The 21,410-nt window shown below is 37.2% G+C and overlaps 1 protein-coding gene across 1 annotated transcript in view; it reads right to left on the bottom strand.

The window, feature by feature from the left end:
• col14a1a (collagen, type XIV, alpha 1a) overlaps positions 1 to 21,410 on the bottom strand; it is a 504,124-nt gene that overhangs the window by 260,985 nt on the left and 221,729 nt on the right. Inside the window, 3 exon segments of the mRNA XM_051935518.1 lie at positions 12,695 to 12,824; positions 16,292 to 16,434; positions 19,629 to 19,679. Of these exon segments, the coding sequence (XP_051791478.1) occupies positions 12,695 to 12,824; positions 16,292 to 16,434; positions 19,629 to 19,679 (324 nt within the window).

Raw genomic sequence — 21,410 nt, 5'->3', positions numbered from 1 at the left:
GCATTGTGTTAACACTCACCTGAATGCTCCAGATCAGAAAACTGTCAAAACTTCTGCTTTTATAGACGTGGTGTACTTAACTTTTCTCACACTACTTCTGCATTTTGGCTTAGATTTTGTTAAATAAACAATGACAATGTGTAATATGTCATTGTAATGTGTTGATCTGACATTGTATTTACCTAATTTTAAGACTTGGTAACGACCAGATGATATTTTGTTATGTGCTGAAACATAAAACCATAGAATTGAAAGAAGGTGTACTTTCTTTTTCACATGACTTTAGGTGGCTGACTTCAATACAAGAAGGGATCCGCTTTACATAGGCAAGCAGCTAGTGTTAAGTTTCTGATCAGACAAAAAGAGGAGGTCTTAGCAGACAAGACAATTGTAAATGATCTAGCAGCGGCTATTCAGTAAGTCAGTTTTTCTTAGTAAGAAGAAAAAAGTGTGCAGAATTTTTTTTTACTAAACTGAAGAGATCCTAATGGTCAGGAAAATAAACCAATTAAAAGGGCAACAGTGTAAGGGTTCATTAATACAATAGAATGTAAATGGTATGAGTGGATTACTTTAAAGTAAAAAATATGAGGGGCACGAAGTTAGGAAAACAAACAGAGAAAAATAAATGTAACCCTATAGAAACACAAACAGCGGGAAGTCAAAGGGAAGAATATTACAAGAGCTTAAAGGGCCATTAACAGCAAAATACAGTAACTGTAGCAGTTTCTTGATCTAATATTTTGACTTAATTTTTTAGTTTTACCATTTAAAATTAAAGCACTTAAATTTAATAATAAAAAAAAACTGGTTTAGCAGTTTTAGTAAAGTCAATTTTTAATCCAGCACAATGCTAGCCTTGGATGGTGGACTTTTTAAAGGACAGCTTGGAGGAGACAGTCTTCTATGAGGGTTATATCTGAAGGAGATGCCAGCTGATCCACCACCTCAAGCTCAGGGTCATTGAAATGGAGGAGGGGTGGCTGGCCTGCATTGTAGTAGAAAATTGGCAGACCTAGCTGAAGGTGGTGCCGGAGGCAACTCCAGACCAGACAGGTAGAGATAGGTAGGTCACTGTCACAAGGAGCAAAGAAAAGGGTGCACACTGTCCAGGGGCATCAATCCCAGAATTGGAAGTGTCAAACCGTTTTCAGGTCCTTGCGGAGTTGGACAGTGTCTCTGAACATTCTGAGGTGGCAGGCAGGCATGAGGAGCCTCAACAGGCCACTACGGAAATATATCTATATTAATATATACAGGATATTTTTATATACAATCACACTGGATAATTTGAAAACAGTATTGCGCAGAAATTAGAATGTATAATGTGATTAAGTACTTGCGTTAATTAAGCACTTGTTTTACTATGCTGTACCTTATAAGACATTATTTTTAAAGTATATTGTAATGGTTTGAACACTGTTATACACTGATATGCACAGAGTCTTATATGTAATCACTACAACAATGTAAAATGACACCCTGGAAGCAGATGCCAAAGACAGGGTGGATGATTAGCAATATGGAGATGTGGTTGAAAAACACACTGGACAAAGACTGCAAAATACAAAACAGGTGTTGGATATTGGCATAATCAATAATGAACATGAATGGACATAACCCAATAAGGTGGGCATGACTGAAGGGCGATCTCATAAAGGTGACAAAATGCAACTAGGTGTTGTGCATAAGCATAGCAGGCATGTCAAGGTATCTTATCTATGTTAAGCTACTGTATGTATAAAAATGACTTCTTGCTCAAGAACAGCCGCTTTCTCTGGGGACAGAGCACGGCTGTTAATTATCTTTAATAAACATCTAAATTAAAACCAGAAAGGTTTTGGACTCCGCACGATTTCCTGGCTTTGGATATTATTGGTTTGAGATTTTACTCTCTACAACACCACCTCAAAACCAGCCCCCAGAAAGAGAGAGGTAGTGATAGTTGAGGACTCAATCATTATGGGGACTGAAGTACAGGGTTACTAATCCAGCCACAGGGGATGCACAAACCAGTGTGTTTCTTCGTGCCGGTCCCAAGCCCAGATAAATGGGGAAGGCACGTCATGAAGGGCATCCACTATAAAATTTTGCCAGATCAAAAAATGGACAACAATACAGATTTCCATACCGGATCGGTCAAATCCCAGGTTAACAACGACCACCATCAGTACCGTAAGCCAACAAGATGCTGGCGGAAATTGGGCTACTGTTGGCCGAAGAAGGAGCAGATGAGGGAGACGTATCCTGAGGAAAGAGGAGAGGAGGAAGGTAAAGGGAGTGGAACTGAGGGTAGGAACTTTGAATGTTGGCAGTATGACTAGTAAGGGGAGAGAGTTAGCAGATATGATAGAGAGAAGGAAGGTTGATATATAGTGCGTGCAACAGATTAAATAGAAATGGGAGTAAGGCCAGGTGGATCAGAGGTGGATTGAAATTGTTCTATCATGGTGTGGATGGGAGGAGAAATGGGGTAGGAGTTATCCTGAAGGAACAGTATGTCATGAGTGTTTTGGAAGTGAAAAGAGTGTCAGACAGAGTAATGATTATGAAGCTGGAAATTGAAGGTGTGTAAAGGAATTTTCGTGGCATTACACATGTAATTTGTGAGCATGCCCTTGTCAATCAAACATAGGAAGCTCTGCAGTCTACTTGTGACTTTACCCTGTATGAAGATAAGTAAATAAATCAAGGTAAATAACATTCGATCTGGTTTTTATATAAGTAACATATAAATGTTTCTTATGTAAAGACCATCACAAAACATAATCACAAACAGGAGTTTGCACGATACATTGGCGAATTCTGTAAGCTGTGCTGTTTCTTTGAAGGACAGGTATGGGGCAGACTGACTGGCAGGATGACGCCGGACCTTGTTGTGCATCGATACGGTGCCATCTTTCGCCTTTATGCCTGGTGCAGCTGCGTTGTTCTTATATGTGAGTGGACGTTTCTTGCAGGGAGGGCTTCTATTCTCTTTCTCCGATTTGAGTTCACCTCTGTTATAGCTCGGCTTTATTTGAAAACAGCAGTGTCAGATTGGGGAGAGCATGAACACGACTGAGAGAATAAAACTGAATAAAACAAATGCTTTAAAAAAAACTTTACAAGTACCATACATTTACAGCGGCTGTTATAGACTCAAATCAAATGTATGTTTTTATTGTATAATAGTAACAATAAGAGCAGCTCATTACTCAAAACGTTTATTTTGGGACACATGAAGACTCAAACCTGCGACTCTTTTGAATATGAGTCAGCACTTCTTACCGCTGTATTACCAAACAAGTCACAACAACAAGCCACAGTAACCCGATTTCTTTTTCTTCGGTTATAGTCTTGAATAAAAGTGCATTTGTTCTGTTATACTTGTACCTTTTGTGAAAGTGCTTATTTGATATTTGGACTTCAGTCTTCACACATTATACACTTCATGTCAAAATTTTGATGTTAGTACTAAAATAGGAAAAAAGTTTGTCTTTTAGGTATGTGTTCAACATTTGTTGCATTTCCTGTAATCCTACACTTAGATCTTTGTAGACACGGAACACACATGAAATGCATGTGTTCCAAATAACAATATATTCTTTAGCCTACACAGCTCTAGGTACCTGACTCTGATAAACAAGACTTGTACTGGGAGAGGTTTTTGCTGTTTTTGCGGCGGTGTGAGGACGGGATAGCAGGGTGCTTGTTACTTGGGCTAATCGACACATTTACAAGACAAAAGACGCTGAATGGAGAGATGCGAGCAGATTTAAGGTGGGCCGGATTTACGAGTTTTTTTGTAAGCTTTGGTAATTCTAGTGTTAAGAAGAGGGAGGAACATAGGGTGACGTACAAGAGTGAAGGAAGATGCACACAGGTAGATTATATCTTATGCAGAAGAGTCAATATGAAGGAGATTAAAGACTGCAAAGTGGTGGCATGGAAAATTGTAGTTAGGCAGCATAGGATGGTGGTCTGTAGGATGATGCTGGAGATCAAGAAAATGAGGAGAGTGAGGGCAGAGCCAAAGATCAAATGGTGGAAGTTGAAAAAGGATGACTATAAAGTGAAGTTTAGATAGGAGGTAAGACAGGCACTGGGTGTCAATGAAGAGTTACTAGAGAGCTGAGCAACTATAGCAGAAGTAGTAAGGGCGACAGCAAGAAGGGTGCTTGGCATATCATCTGAACTGAGTACGGAGGAAAAGGAAACCTGGTGGAGGAATGGGGAAGTACAAGAGAGTATACAGCGGAAGAGGATGGAGAAAAAGAAGTGGGATAGTCAGAGAGATGCAGAAAGTAGACAAGAGTACAAGGAGATAAGGCGTAAGGTAAAGGAGAGAGGTGGCGAAGACTAAAGAAAAGGCGTATGATGAGTTGTATGAGAGGTTGGACACTATGGAGGGAGAAAAGGACCTGTACTGATTGGCTAGACAAGGGAAAAATGTGCAGCAGGTTAGGGTGATAAAGGATAAAGATGGAAAAGTACTCACAAGCGAGGAGGGTGTGTTGAGAAGATGGAAAGAGTACTTTGAGAGGCTGATGAATGAAGAGAATGAGAGAAAGAGAAAGTTGGATGATGTGTAGATAGAGAATCAGAAAGTAAAGTGTGGAAGCATGGAGGTGTTTAGGAGAGATGGCCATGGAGTTTTTAACCAGATTGTTTAATGCAATCTTGAAAAGTGAGAAGATGCTTGAGGAGTGAAGAAGAAGTGTACTGGTACCGATTTTTAAGAATAAGGGGGATATGCCGAGCTGTAGTGACTACAGGGGGATCAAACTAATGAGCCACAGCATGAAGTTATGGGAAAGAGTAGTGGAAGCTAAGTTAAGAAGGGAGGTGATGATTAGTGAGCAGCAGTAAGGATTCATGCCAAGAAAGAGCACCACCCAATTCCAATTCCACCCGGGGGTGGGGGTAAACGTTAACATTATTCAAAGTTATTGTCTGTCTGTCTGTCATTGCTATCACTCTTTAATTTAATATTTTCTTTATAAGTATGCTGCTGCTGGAGTATGTGAATTTCACTTTGGGATTAATAAAGTATCTATCTATCTATCTATCTATCTATCTATCTATCTATCTATCTATCTATCTATCTATCTATCTATCTATCTATCTATCTATCTATCTATCTATCTATCTATCTATCTATCTATCTATCTATCTCAGATGCAATGTTTGCTCTGAGGGTGTTGATAGAGAAGTAAAGAGAAGGCCAGAAGGAGTTACATTGTGTTTTTGTGGACCTGGAGAAAGCATATGACAGAGTGCCTTGAGAGGAGTTGTGGTATTGTATGAGGAAGTCGGGAGTATTAGAGAAGTATGTAAGCGTTGTACAGGATATGTACGAGGGAAGTGTGACAGTGGTGAGGTCTGCGGTAGGAGTGACGGATGCATTCAACATGGAGGTGGGATTACACCAGGGATCGACTCTGACCCCTTTCTTATTTGCAATGGTGATGGACAGGTTGACGGATGAGATTAGACAAGAGTCCCCTTGGACTATGATGTTTGCTGATGACAATGTGATCTGTAGCGAGAATAGGGAGCAGGTTGAGGAGACCCTGGAGAGGTGGAGATATGCTCTAGAGAGGAGAGGAATGAATGTCAGTAGGAACAAGATTGAATATATGTGTGTGAATGAGAGGAAGGTCAGAGGAATGGTGAGGATGCAGGGAGCAGAGCTGGCAAAGGTGGATGAGTTTAAATACTTGGGATCAACAGTACAGAGTAAGGGGATTGTGGAAGAGAGGTGAAAAAGAGAGTGCAAGTAGGGTGGTGTAGGGAGAGGAGAGTGTCAGGAGTAATTTGTGACAGACAGTTATCACCAAGAGTGAAAAGGAAGGTCTACAGAATGGCAGTGAGACCAGCTATGTTATATGGGTTGGAGACGGTGGCACTGACCAGAAAGCAGGACAGAGCTGGAGGTGGCAGAGTTAAAGATGCTAAGATTTGCATTGGGTGTGACGAGGATGGACAGGATTAGAAATGAGTACATTAGATGGTCGGCTCAGGTTGGATGGTTGGGAGACAAAATTAGTGAGGCAAGATTGCGTTGGTTTGGACATGTGCAGAGGAGAGATGCTGGGTATATTGGGAAAAGGATATTAAAGATAGAGCTGCCAGGCAAGAGGAAAAGAGGAAGGCCTAAGAGAAGGTTTATGGATGTGGTGAGAGAGAACATGCAGGTGATAGGTGTGACAGTGCAAGATGTAGAGGACAGGAAGATATGGAACAAGATAATCTGCTGTGGTAACCCTTAATGGAAGCAGCCGAAAGAAGAAGAAGAAGTGCAGGTTTACTCCTGAAACAGAGAGTTTTACATGGTATGGATCCAGTTGTCATTCTCCACGGTGGAACAAATGACATACATAAGAGCAATTTGTCATTTCTGCAATCCAAATTTAAAGAGGTGCCAGGTTAAGCAGCAGAACCAACAAGGTAGTCTTCTCCAAAGTTCTGCCTGTGCCACACAGCAGTCTAGGGAAGACTGAGAAGATTAGAAGGCTTAATACATGACTCAAATCTTGGTGTAGGGTAGAGGGTTATAGGTTCATGGAGCATTGGGACTCATTTTGGAACAGGTAAGACCTGCTCCATCACAATGGGTTACATCTGAACTTGTGGGACACCAATGTGTTGGGCTGGAATATGGGTAGGTTAGTCAAAAATTGTTTAAACTGGGGAAGGAGGGGCTGGGGGTGGGGTTGTTAGGAAGATTAGGATAGTCCGGGTTAAGAACTGTACATGAAGGAACAAACGATAGCATAAAAACAAAAATGCATAGCAATGTAAATTTTAACCTAAAGTTAAAACGCAAAAGTAAAATGAGTAATACATTTAAAAATAGCTTGCCTTAACGTTAGAATTTCAAAAATAAAACAGATGAGTTGAAGTTGTATGTACATGACCATAATTATGATATTATAGCAAGGATAAATTTGGATAAATAGCAAGGATGGAGATGAATGTAACACAGAGGGATAAGCATTTTTAGGAAGGACAGACAGAACAGAAAAAGAGGTGGGTTTGCTGTTTCTGTCAAACTGAATTTAAATGCAACTCCTCATTAGTTGGACGATGAGCTCCATCTTAGTGATGACAACTGGCCTTGTCTGGAAAGCATTAGGGAAAGAGGCCTTATAGTAGGAGTGTATTTTTGACTGCCCAATGCAGATAGTAATTTCAATGCACATCTTTTTAAGAATATTAAAAAGGCAAGTTTACAGGGGGAGGTTATGGTGAAGGGGAACTTGAACTACTCACATATTAACTTCAAAAGAATAGGAGTTTTTAGAAGTAATCAGTGAATGATTTTTTTCATCACAGTATGTTTAAAGCACCAACTTAGGGAGAACTTTGTCTAGATTTATTATTTTGTAATAATCAGGATAGAATTGAGAGTGTAGAAGAGACTGGAGCGCTAGGTCAAGAGACCATAATATCATACAATTCCCAGTGTTTTGGAAGAGTGCAGATGGAAAGACTAAAACTGTTTAAAGAATTTAACTTTGGTAGGGCAAAATTTGAGCAAATGTGGCAAAGTCCAAGGAGGATATGCTTTAAAGTGTGGAGACCATCTAGGAGCAGTGGAACAGGCTTTAAAACATTTTACAAATAATGAAGGACAGATACATACCTATACTTAAAATTCGTAGGGAATTTAAATAGACTCTGCAGTGGGTTAATAAAGAGTTGAAAAAGAAACTGCAAGGGACAAAACATCTGCATAAGGTGTACAATCTTAATAACTCTAATGTGAATTGTAGTGGTTATGAGAGCTTGAGGGCAACCATTAAGAAAAATAGATAGATAGATAGATAGATAGATAGATAGATAGATAGATAGATAGATAGATAGATAGATAGATAGATAGATAGATAGATAGATAGATAGATAGATAGATAGATACTTTATTAATAGAGAGGAATTTAGCAGATGAAGCAAAAGAGGACCCAAAGAAATTGTTTCAGTATTTTAGTAGTAAAAGAACAGTCAAGAAGGAGGTGATATGCATCAGGAATAGTAAACAGGAGTTTAAAAAATACACACAGTGAAACAGTAGATTGTCTAAACTTGCATTTTTCTGAGGTCTTCACATTTGACGAAGCAGACAACCTCCAGGTGTAAAGGGAATACCAAGGAGGTAGTGAGTGAATTTGAAATTGTTGAAGAAGTACTGCTTAGATTAAATAGACGACAATCAAACAAATAAACCAGAACCAGATAATATTTACCCTCAATTTCTTATGTAGGGTAGCAAGTGCATATTTAAACTTTTGACAGATATTTTTAGGAAGTCACTGTACACTGGGGAAATTCCGAAGTACTGGAAAATGGCAAATATTATCTCATTACACTGTATAAAAAGGGTGATTGGGCAGATCTAAGGAACTGTAGGCTAGTAAGCTTAATATGCATCACAGGTTAATTAAATGAAAGAATTATTAAGCAAAAGTTTGGGCAATGCATGGCAAAAACAGGAGTTTTACTGAACCTTTACCGACATACTGGAATTCTATGAGGAAGCAACTAAAGGATATGAACAAAGTGGAGAATATGATATTATTTATCTTGACTTTAAGAAAGCATTTGATAAGGTGCCACATGAGAGGTTGGGCATCAAACTAAAAGAAGTGGGAGTTCAGGATGATGTTTGCAGACGGGTGTAAAATTGGCTCAGACACAGGATGCTGAGGGATATGGTGTGAGGAACACTATCAGAATTGGCTGATGTTAAGAGTGGTGTTCCACATGGGTCATTGCTAGGGCCGCTGCTATTTTAAATTTATACAGATGATTTGGATAGGAATATAAATAAACTGAATAAGTTTGCAGATGATACCAAATTAGGTGGATTGTCAGATCATCTAGAGCAGGGGTAGGCAACGTCGGTCCTGGAGTGCCACAGTATGTGCAGGTTTTTGTTCCAACCCAGTTCCTTAACGAGAACTCAATTATTGCTGATGAAGCACATATTGCTTAAGTGACATTTTAATGCTTCATTTTAGTGGTCTCGCTTGTTAAGGTTCTCCAACCTTAATTGCTTATTTCAATCTTAAACTGCTGCATTCAGTGTTTTAATTGCTCCTTATTAGCAATAAGATGTAAAACAGGGGTAGGCAATGTCGGTCCTGGTGAGCCGCAGTGGCTACAGGTTTTCATTCAACCCAATTGCTTAATTAGAAACCAATCATTGCCAATCTCAGACCTTATTTAATTTTATGGCTTGTTAGTCTGTGCAATGTAAGGCTTTTATATCGTAGATTTTTTTCCTTTCCAAGGATATCATCCAAATGATATGAAGCCTAAAACAGATCATTTTCAGTCTGTCACATTTTTCTATTAAGTGTTTTATTAAATCAAACCGTGCATGATGAACACACACAGATGTAATTGGAAAAAAGCTAGCTGGAGAACTGCTGGCTGCTTTGTCTTTTACATCTTATTGCTAATAAGGAGCAATTAAAACACTGAATGCAGCAGTTTAAGATTGAAATAAGCAATTAAGGTTGGAGAACCTTAACAAGCGAGACCACTAAAATGAAGCATTAAAATGTCACTTAAGCAATATTTGCTTCATCAGCAATAATTGAGTTCTCGTTAAGGAACTGGGTTGGAACAAAAACCTGCACATACTGTGGCACTCCAGGACCGACGTTGCCTACCCCTGATCTAGAGTCTGTTGAATCATTGCAGAGGAACATGGACAGCATTCAGGCTTGGCCAGATTTGCAGCAGATGAAATTTAATGTAAATACATGTGAAGTATTACACGTAGGAAGTAAAAATGTGAGATTTGAATACACAATGGAAGGTCTAAAAATCAAAAGTGCCCGTTATGAGAAGGGTTTAAGAATCATAGTTGTCTTGACACTATCAAATGCCAGAAAGGGTTCAGAAGCCATTGAGACGGCTAACAGAATGTTTTAGGTTATATAACATGATGTGTAGAGTACAAGTCCAAAGAAGGTATACTCAGACTTTATAACTTATTGGTAAGGCCTCATCTGGAGTACAGGTTTGGTCTCCAGGCTACAAAAATGACATAGCAGCAATGGAAAAAGTCACTGATTCCAGGGCTACAGAGTATGAATTATGAGGAAAGATTAAAAGAGCAGTTTAAGACAAAGAAGATTAAGAGGAAACATGATTGAAATGTTTAAAATTACAAAGGGAATTAGTACAGTGGATTGAGACTTATTTTAAAATGAGTTCATCAAGAACACAGGAACATACAGTAGTTAGAAATTTGAGGGTAAATTTCACACAAACATAAGGAAGTTTTTCTTTACATAGAGAACCACAGACAAATGGAATAAGCTACCAAGTAGTGTGATAGATAGTAAGACTTTAAGGACTTTCAAAACTAGACTTGATGTTGTTTTGCAACAATTAAGTGAATAGGACTTGCAAGCCTTTTTGTGCTGAATGGCCAGTTTTTGTCTAAATTGTACTAATGTTCTAATGTATGCCATTCTAAACTATGTCCAATTAATTAAATTCATCCAGCGGTAGACTGCAGTCAAGTTCTAGAAACATCTCAGGGATAATTAAAGCAAAAAGCATGCACTTGACTAAAATTTTGAGTGCCATAGCAAAGGGTCAGATTAGTCTGGGTATTTCAGTTTTTGATTTTTAACAAATTTGCAAAAATTTCGGAAAACATTTTCCATTTATCCATTTGAAATTTCCCTGCCACGGGGGATGCACAAACTAGTGTGTTTCTTCGTGCTGGTCCCAAGCCCAGATAAATGGGGAGGGTTATGTCAGGAAGGGCATCTGGTGTAAAATTTTGCCAGATCAATATGCAGACAACAATACAGATTCCCATAAAGGAAAACAATGTTAATAAAGAACTCAACCTCCTGCACAGCCACTTGCTGGCAAATAGTATGCTACTGGTACAGGACCATTAGCAGTGGATTCTGGAACTGTTTTGTAATCATTTAATAAGGCTACTCAATAGTGGCTCATGCCGACTACTATGTGAGCTAAATGAAATCTGTTCTTACATACTGTATATCTTCTGGTGTTGCTTTCATTTTTTTGTCTGTTTTTATTTTTTCTGCTGTTATACTACTTTTACTAGATCATGGAAAACATGCAAGTATTTCTAATGTACTGCTTAAACATAGCTCTAAAGTGAACTGCAGTTATCTCTATATATATTAAATCCAACGTCTGTCTGTCTGCTTTTCATGAGAGAACTACTTAACAGATTTAGTTCAGGTTTTTCTCTATAATTTGCTTGAATGTTCCGGTTGATTTTGCGACTTCTCTCATTGCGCTATGTATCATAGTTTGCTTACAGGAGCGATTTATTCGCGGTAATCCGAGACAGAGGCTGTGGGCTGAGGGAAGGGGGAAGTGTGATGTCAGGAGTGGGGAGCCAGGTGGGGGCCTCCTCTCTTATACGCCAGCCTTCGTTTGAGTCACCTCTCGTAACATGTTGGAGCATACCTTGCCTCCGCTTAGCTAGTGATACCTGTTTATTTATTGATTTTTAAAGTTTGTCCTGTTTCATCACTATGCGGGCGGGACAGCTAGTGTTTTATAAAATTATCATATAATTCAACTTTTGAAAACCTACTTTAATTTTCTTTATATATTGCTGTTCAGTTTTAAACAGTCAGCTGTATCAGGATTAGTAACAGCACACTTTAACAAAAAGTATAGCACTACGCTGATGACATGCATGTTATTAAATTTGGGCTCATCAATTTGACTTATGCAAAATAAAAATGAATTGTTTTTTTATTGTGGTGAATGGAAAAGTATTATGTATCAAATTTTCTATTTGATTATATCCAGAGTTGATTTTTTGCAAAAAGGTTAACTTAGATGTGGATCAAACTATTCAAGGAATTGTGAAACAACTTTGTATTTACATAAATATTTGAGTGATCACAGGCATCTGTAAGTCCCTTATGTTTATAGAAGGTGCTTCAAAGGTATTGTGTTCCCTGGGTGCTACTGCATGTCATTTGGTTCCTTTACTTGCCAAATTATAGCCATGTTTTCATAACTCACAAAACTCTCTCCTTTCTGCCTCCTATAAAATGCTATCTGCCTTCAATCTTCCAAAAAAAAAGTAATTGCTTCTTGCTCTGTCCTCCAACAAAATCTGTTTCCTCTTTCTTCTCCCTCATACATTTAACATAAAACATGAAAGACATAATCTGGATACATAAGAAGGTTAAGTAAAAATAAAAGTAATCAACCTAATCAGCCAATAACTAGAAAGGGAGATAAATGCATAAGTCTATTTTTATTTTATGTTACATATTCTCTTTGTGTTTAGATAAGTGGGAATAAATTTTAGACAGCCAATCACCTTCATCCCTTGTACTATACACTTTAATTTTTGAAAACTTATTTATAATCTGCATTTTTATAATCTGTTGCCTCTAAGTCAAACATTAATGTGTTAAATTGTGTCATTTACTTCCCAGATTTGAAAGTAGTTTTATCGTTTATAATTTAAAATTGGTCGATGCTTTAGTTATTACATTGTGCATTTTAAGATTACGCATTTATCAACTATTTCAAAATTAGTAAAACTATTATATTTCAATAAAGAAATATTTTTATGCGCATATTTTAACAAATAACTTACACAAATGCATAATGTGAGCATAAGGATACTTCAGACTCCGCAATACCATGAATACTATAAAAGCTAATATTTGTCAATACTTACAGGTTCTTCCAGTGGAAGAGCTGCTAAGTCCATCTCCATCTGAATAGACTGGAATGACTGTAATTTTGTACTCAGTGTCAGAGAGCAGTGGCTGAAGAAGGATGTTGTTTTGTCTTCCTGGCACCATAATCTGAAAGAAAATGACACACTAATTATTCAGGATACTTCCTATAATCTGGATACCTTACAAAATCTACTTTTGTTATATAAACCTATTGAAAGTAACAATACCAAATACAGTAGCACAACAAAAAGAGGAAAAAAGGATGATGGATTTTTTTCTTATTCTAATAGTTAAGTGATTATTAGAGATGTGTTTTATACTGAAAAATTAAAAACAAATTTAAAATATATCTTATAATTTTGACCCATCATCTTGTGATTGTGAGTTTTACTTTTTTCTTATTCTTTAAGATAGTCTACATTTACAACCTCTGTGACTAAAAAACTCTTGAATCTTTTGAAGGTATTTTTGAATCTAGTTCATTTGGAGCACTTATTTCAAACTCTGTAGTAATTTGTCACCTAGTCTGGTTCAGTTAGGTAAAGGTGAATATGCCAATCGCTCCCTGGTGCAGGCCAAAACAACTGAACTGAAGGTATACCATTACTGCCAGTATTCAGGTAATCACAGTACAAAAAAAATACACATATACATATAAATGTAACACATTTTGCATAAAACAGGTCACACAAGTACAGTCCAGTCAGAGCAGGCCAAGTATGTGATTCAGACGCACAGACTCTATATATATTGGGTAACAGTGTAAATTGGGTAAGGTGTAAATTCACTTGAGTGGGTCAATGAAACCACATACTGAGGGTTGAACGGGTCAGAAGCAGTGAGGCACCTGTGTGTCCCACATCTAACAGTTGTGGGGTCAGAAATGCCAGTGTGGGGTGACACTTTTTGTAACTATAAGATCTGTGTTATTAAAGTATTCAAAACTTAACTGGTAGCATTACCTCTTCATACTAGAAAATCAGTGGAAACAAGGGACCTTATCAGCCTTTCTCCTGGCAGAAGCCAAAAAATGTCTAGTACCTAAATGGGTTAAAATAGTGGTCAAAAGAATAGTTTATTTTATTGTTGAACATTCTGTCTCATAGCAATCCAGCTAACTCCTCTACACTGCAGTGTTCCTTTGAGAGATTTCATAAAAATAAAAAAATCATTATTTTATTATTCCACACTTCTATCAATATAAATATGACTTTGAATACTAAATGGATATGGACCCCCAAGAGGTTTACTTTCTCCAGGAATGTTGCTGAATGAGTTTTTGCTTTCCTCTCCTTCATTGTCAAACAGCCATGTCTTAACCATATTAATTAATACACTATATATTGTTATAACTCTTTCATGTAAATTAGTTTAAAATTGCTCTGTTTTACTGAGCATTAAAGTAACCCAGGCATGCGCAACCTTTCCGCTATTGACGGCCGCACTACAGACTTTTTACTTTAATAACGGCCGCACTACAGACTTTTTACTTTAATAACGGCCGCCAGTAAGTCCAAGTAAACTTAATAATGTTTTATGATTTATGTAAAAATTTACAGATTACACATTAAAACAGAGTATGATATATCTGACAATATTCAATTTACTGGTCTACATATGTAAAAAAATGTCTATGAAACGTCATATAGGACAAAAAACCTTTACAGCAATTGTTTCAGGAAGTTTGGAAAACATCGCCATTAATGGTTTCCTTGCTCTTGCATGTTTGCAGACAGACTTGCAAAGTCAGGGGACTCGCTGGAGACCATTAGCCGTATTCCAGACTCTAGATTGCTGTCTACCAATCGGGTTCGGTACTTGTTTTTCAGATATTTCATTCTGGAAAACGCTGCTTCGCACATATGATGACCGTTTGCTAATGGCGATAGGCAGTGTATGGACTTAGCCACAAGGCCGTACAGGCGTACACTCCCATTTCCTTCTCAGTTCCATATTGGCTAGCCGCTAGTCACGTGACTTCACATGTACTCCTGGGTGTCAGCCCATTTCAACCGAACTTAATATTCAAGTAAGCAAATCGGCTTTCGGCGTCACCATACCGACCCGGCCGACAAAGATTCCGCGGCGTTGAGACCCCTTACTCGCTGGAGTCCAGAGACCCTACACCTGCACGGCCGCCATTACGTACACTTTAATATACACGTCCACGGCCGCCAAAGTCCTTGCCCACGGCCGCATGCGGCCGTACGGCCGCAGGTTGCGCACAGCTGAAGTAACCTATTTCTATATGTGTTAGTATTATAAGAATTATCACACAATATATGCTGTACGGTATAATCATTTCATTAACACAATTTAAATAAATTGCACAAAGATTATAACTATGCTAATTCACAGGTGAAGAATGCTTTAATCCTGTTTTTTCATTCTGGAATGCTATACTGAAAAAGAAAAGGGTGTATTTATACTTTTTAAGAGTGGAGGAAGTGTCTCTGTTTAAGAAGAAATAATGTCATGTATGTGGTTTTGTGCAGTCACTATAGCCTCTGTACATTACTGATGTGCATCTCTGTACTATGAAATTAATCTGGAATCTGTACAGCAAACTGACATGAACTCAAGAAGAATATGCAAATATGCTATTACAGTAATCCCTCCTCCATCGCGGGGGTTGCGTTCCAGAGCCACCCGCGAAATAAGAAAATCCGCGAAGTAGAAACCATATATTTATATGGTTATTTTTATATTGTCATGCTTGGGTCACAGATTTGCGCAGAAACACAGGAGGTTGTAGAGAGACAGGAACGTTATTCAAACACTGCAAACAAACATTTGTCTCTTTTTCAAAAGTTTAAACTGTGCTCCATGACAAGACAGAGATGATAGTTCCGTCTCACAATTAAAAGAATGCAAACATATCTTCCTCTTCAAAGGAGTGAAGCAAACAAATCAATAGGGCTGTTTGGCTTTTAAGTATGCGAAGCACCGTGCAGCATATCGCTTCACGAAGCAGCTGCACACATAAGGTAGCAACGTGAAGATAATCTTTCAGCATTTTTAGACGAGCGTCCGTATAGTCTAGGTGTGCGAACAGCCCCCCTGCTCACACCCCCTACGTCAGGATCAGAGAGAGCAAGAGAGAGAGAGAGAAAAGTAAGTTGGGTAGCTTCTCAGCCATCCACCAGTAGCGTCCCTTGTATGAAATCAACTGGGCAAACCAACTGAGGAAGCATGTACCAGAAATTAAAAGACCCATTGTCCGCAGAAATCCGCAAACCAGCAAAAAATCTGCGATATATATTTAAATATGCTTACATATAAAATCCGCGATGGAGTGAAGCCGCGAAAGGCGAAGCGCGATATAGCGAGGGATTACTGTAATGCACATTAAGCTGTAAATTAAAAATGGTTATTTTCTTTCATCTTAGTGGGATGTAAAGAAGTGGTGTTATCTCATCAACCATGTTTTCTTTTATTTATGTTTGTTGACTTCCTTAACAACACATAAAATGCTGCATTTAAACAAGCCATACTAGTGACAGTTATAAATAATAAAATTACTACATTGTCTGCTTATTTTGTGTTCAATGCTGTAGTACAAAACACAGTACAAAATAAATGACCATGCTTACCACTTCTTCAGCACGATCTCCTCTTGCGGTCACATAGGACACCCTGTATTGACGGACATTTTGGTCAACATTATCCCAGGATACTTTCATGCTGAAGGTAGTTTCATCAGTGACAATCAAATTTCTTACTCCACTGCGAATAACTGGAGAGTTGATGATATTAAAAAGTGAAAAATAAAACAAAATAAATAGCATGATGCTGCAGATTTCTTTATTTAATCTTTTTAAACATCTGCATGACATCTAGTAGACATCTTTTGGTCAAATATCAAAACACTTTGTAGCAAAATTCTGTGAAGCCTCTTTGACACTAGCACTCAGACTCGACTTATAACCTGTTACTGACAGTCCAGGTATTAATCAAAGACCACAGATTTTCTACAGGCAGGTGACTTTAAAAACATGCAGTGGATTACTACTTTCCTGTTATGAAAAAAATGTTTAATTTCTTTTATAACAGAGTAGCATTTTTTGCTCTTTAACAGTTATGCTAAAAAGCACAGAAAATCACAAAACCAAACTAACTTTAAAATGTGCTAAATACATATGGTAAACACATTTAACCTTAAATTAGGTGTAATAAAATGAAATCCAGTTATACTGTATGAATGTGACATGCACTGGTACCTTTGCACATACTCAGACTCTGGTCATCTGTAACAAAACCGAACAGATCTGTGGTATAACTTGGAGGCACAGAATCCAAAAGATTTTCAAAATAAAACAAATCTTTATTAACGTGACACCAAAAAAAACAAAATTCTAGTGTCATGCCCTTTAAAATAACTGCAGTCCTCTGCAATGATACTGATGGAATAAACAGTATATGAACAACAATATACAAAAATAAGTGAAGATGAATCTGTGCAGTATTTATATGGCTCAAAAATTTAAGGTGATGGAAAAAATTACAAAAACACACGATTAGACAACTGTTCTTCTTCCTCATTCTCCGAGGACCAAAAATCAAGAGTACAGAAAAAACAGTTATCAAACTGAAAAGTGAAAAAAGCACAAAATACAAAAAAATGAATGAAAAAAAAAATCAAGCAATGCTCTATAAACAAGGATACTCAATAAGAGTAAGGTGCCTCCAAGATCATAAACCTTGCAGTGAACCAAATAATATATTCAACAAGTAATTCTTCTTATTCTTCTTTAATGACATCTAAATCCTTTTGTACGTGAATTATAACAGGTGGTAGTGCAGGAGTTCCAGAGCCAAATACATAGGTTACAACTGGTTTTAAAATGGAAAACACAGAAGGAGTGGTGAATCCTTAAGTAACAGTATAACACCAGCCTAATGGTAACAGTACCCACATTTTAAAATATCTTATAAAGACTTAAATTACTTGGAGCTAGCTTTTCTGAAGGAACCAATAACTGTAAATCCTTTGTAGACATCCAAACATGTTTACCAATTATTTAGCGCCCTTGGGTGTTTATGGTGTTGATGATCAGCATACTTTGTGATTGCAGAGTATTTCTTGACTCTATCGTGTACACTGGCCCACAGTCTCTGAAAATCTGAGTGTGCCATGTGCCATGCCAACCATGCACATCCAGGGGTCCCCAAATAAGCACAACTGAAGTAAGCAATACCACTCCAGGGCGAGAGGGGGTGCTGTTACTAACAGTATCCTGTCCTTGCTCCATACTCCATAGAAGGTGCTCAGAGAGGGCACTCACGCCTGGCTATGGAATCCTGAGCAAGCCCTGGCCCTTCTGGCTGATCTGCTTTATAAAGAAATGATTTAGAAAGGTGGCGTCCATATGCCAACCAGAACTTGAGATCCCCCAAGAGCCAGAGATGTGTTACAGTAAGCAGAGCAGGAAGAAAGCCAGTGTGACTGACTATAAGTCAGTGTCTTTTATGTTGTGTGTTTTGGAGCACTGAATCTTTTTTTTCTGTTTGAATTAAATGGGGTTATCAGAGTGGCACCCCAACACTTTTCCCTGTTTCTGACTGCTTCCTCACCACCAGCCACAGTGGCTAATCTCTTATACTGGAGAGAGTGAAGTTGATACAGACAAGAAAAGTAGTTTCTAACAATATACTGCCGTGAAAGTGTATTTATGTCAATTCTTGACATACTCTAAAGAGAGTTAACATTCACTCCAATTTTCATATTTTGTTTGACTGGTAATTTAAGGGTGATAACCCGAAGAAAGGTTTATTTAAGCGTCCAAAATATTAATAAAGGTCTTCAAGAACCTAGAAACAAAGTAGGGACCTCAATTAGTTACAGTAGACATTGGGAGGCTACATAGAGTAAATACACGTTTTATAAATAATTCAGCCATCGCTTAGCTAAATAAATGTTTCTCAAAGGAATCAGCTTTCCCCATGAAAGCCCTGAACCCTGCATACAAATCATTGATAAACAGAAATATGCTACTAAGTTCCTTTGGGTGGGGTAAAAGTTGCAGAAAAACTGCTGGACAAAAAAAAAGAAAGATGGAGCTTACATCTCTACATTGATTATCAGGAAATAAATTGCATAACAGAGAAAAAAAACACAATTATCAGTTCAACTATAAATATTCAAAACTTACTCAGGTCACTGGCTCTACTATATTTACAAAATTAAATAGTACTTCAGTCATTCATAAATTATATTTTTTGTGATATGTTAGAAGTTTTTCTTTTGGTATGTACAAATGATATAGCAAATGTCCCTAACAATATGAGACTTACTAAAATTCTAACAAATTTTTGATTTGTGTAAAATGCATAAAAATGTGGCTTAAAACTGAAGTTTAATTTTTGTATTTCATCATTCTTTATGGCTATTCCAGTTTATTAATTGAAAAGACATGCTTTATATGTTTTATAAATGTTTCAAATCTTCACACTGTTAATGTTTCAGTTTATTAAGAGCCTAACTTAAAATAATTTGAGTTCTTCGGTATCTTTTCTTGACCCAACACCTTTTTACTTTTATCCAAGTACATTTATGAACCAGTACTTTTGCTTAAGTAATAATTTTGTTAAAGTAACAGCACTTTTTTACTTGACTACCAGACCAGTCTACAGCACTCAACTCTAGTTATAACACTGCTTAAAATATGTCAGGTACACAAGCAGTACTAGCAAGAAAGAGGCAAAGGACAGGAACAAACGTCACATTGATTTTATTTATTTTTGCAGTTCACAGTTTAAATGGAATGCAAATAAGTTATTTGTGAAACTTAACTATTTACAGGTGGTAAAATCTATCTTCTGGCATAATCTGCAAAAAATCTTATATAAGATATAACTTTTAAAAAAGTTTATGCTTTTATTTTGGAGAATAATATTCAGATCAACAAACAAAAGGAATATTAGTAATACCTGATGTGGTTGTTGTAGTCACTGTTGTGGTGGTGGTGGTAGTGCTTGGAACTGTGAAAAAAAATACAACTCAAAAGAAATCATGACATTTTTAGCAAAGAACAAGACAATTCAAAATGGACTTTGTATGTTTAAACATTTATACTTACATGTTTACTTCCTAAATCAACCAACAACTAATATTGAATTTTGACAAGTTTTTCCAAGTTGTTTAAAGTATTGCTTCACTTTTTGTCAGTTTTTTCTGTATATACCAGATCACCCTATTCTCAACAATATTCCCTAATTCCTCCAAGAAATTTTCTACAAAGTTCTATGCAATTTGAGAGATTGCCGGTTTCTTGAAAGCCTTTTACCAATAATAATGGACTTATAGTGCAAAACTCTCACTGGCTTAAAGTAACACTCAAGTGCACTTAAGAATCTCAGTAAGCCCTCACCAGCTCTGGAGTTGGTGTGATGTTTGCACGATTTAATTTATATGGTTCGTGTCAGCAGGCAGAAATCAGCAAAAGAAAGCCACAGAATTATTAAAAATATATTTACAAAGTAAGGAGAAAACAGTAAAATGTTTTCTTAAAAAAATAGGACACTTGCATGCCAACCTTTTGTTAAAATGTAAAGCAAATGGCAGTGCACCTTATCCAATTTTTTTTTTACAGTATTATAAGATATACTAATGATAGGTACTTTCCTCAGTAAGCCGCTCAATTACCAGAGCTTGCAATGCCCGGGGATCCAAAACACCATGGAGTATAATCATATTTTACAGTTCATTTTAATTGATTAAATGTAGTGTTTAATTTAGTAATGTAGTGTTTGCACATTTGCAAGTTTAACTTGAATATTCATTCTGTTTTAAGGTTGCAGCTAAATTTAATAATAATAATAATAATAATTCATTACATTTATATAGCTCTTTTCTCGGTACTCAAAGCGCTATCAACTTAACAGTGGCGCTTTTATATTATGATAAGCTGGGATGGGTGATGGAAAATGATTTTTAAGGCTGTAAGGTGAATGTGTAGCTGGAATAGTAAATGGCTGAGAGGACCTACCCACATCTGTTCTCTATGCCATCAACCTGTATCAAATAAAATGAAGGTTTTACAGTACTATATTAAGAAGGTTTTCATGTACAGTGAAATGGTGGAAAGTAAACATTTAAAGTGTAAATATGGATCAACTTTTCAATAGTTACTTTTACTGTGCAAGATTTTAAATTTAACATTGGAAATTTTACTGTGTGCAATTTGTGGGTTTACAAAGACAGTACAATTGTTCTGCTTGACCACACTCATACTAGGAATAAATCCATTGTTGAGGAACCTCAATTGCTTGTAGAAAACAATTTCCTTCATTGTGAGAGACTGACACCTTTTCCAGGAATTTTTCCTGCCTTGTACTGTGATTTTCCCATGACCCTGTTCTGGTTATGCAGGTTTAGAAAATGGAATAGATTTCATTCCCTCAATGTGCAAATCATCTGCGAATTGAATGTTGTCAGGAAGTGACCAAGAGCTACACAAGATGCATCACAACTTTGCATCAGTCAGGTGGTAGCCTATAATATTCTTCAAAAAAATTTGATGGACTGCTGTAGTTGGTGCCTTTTTTCCCTGATACATTAGAACATGTAATTCTTTCAAAACTTAAGAACTTAATTCTTCCAAAAAGCATCAGATCTACTTTTAAAAGTCCCTAAAGTTCTACTGTCCACCACACTACTTGGTAGTCTATTCTATTTTTCTGTGCAAAGAATGATACCAACTAATTGGTCTG

The sequence above is a fragment of the Erpetoichthys calabaricus genome, chromosome 13 (genome assembly GCF_900747795.2).
Source record: "Erpetoichthys calabaricus chromosome 13, fErpCal1.3, whole genome shotgun sequence".
Lineage (NCBI taxonomy): Eukaryota > Metazoa > Chordata > Cladistia > Polypteriformes > Polypteridae > Erpetoichthys > Erpetoichthys calabaricus.
This window is presented reverse-complemented; position numbering and strand designations above follow the sequence as displayed.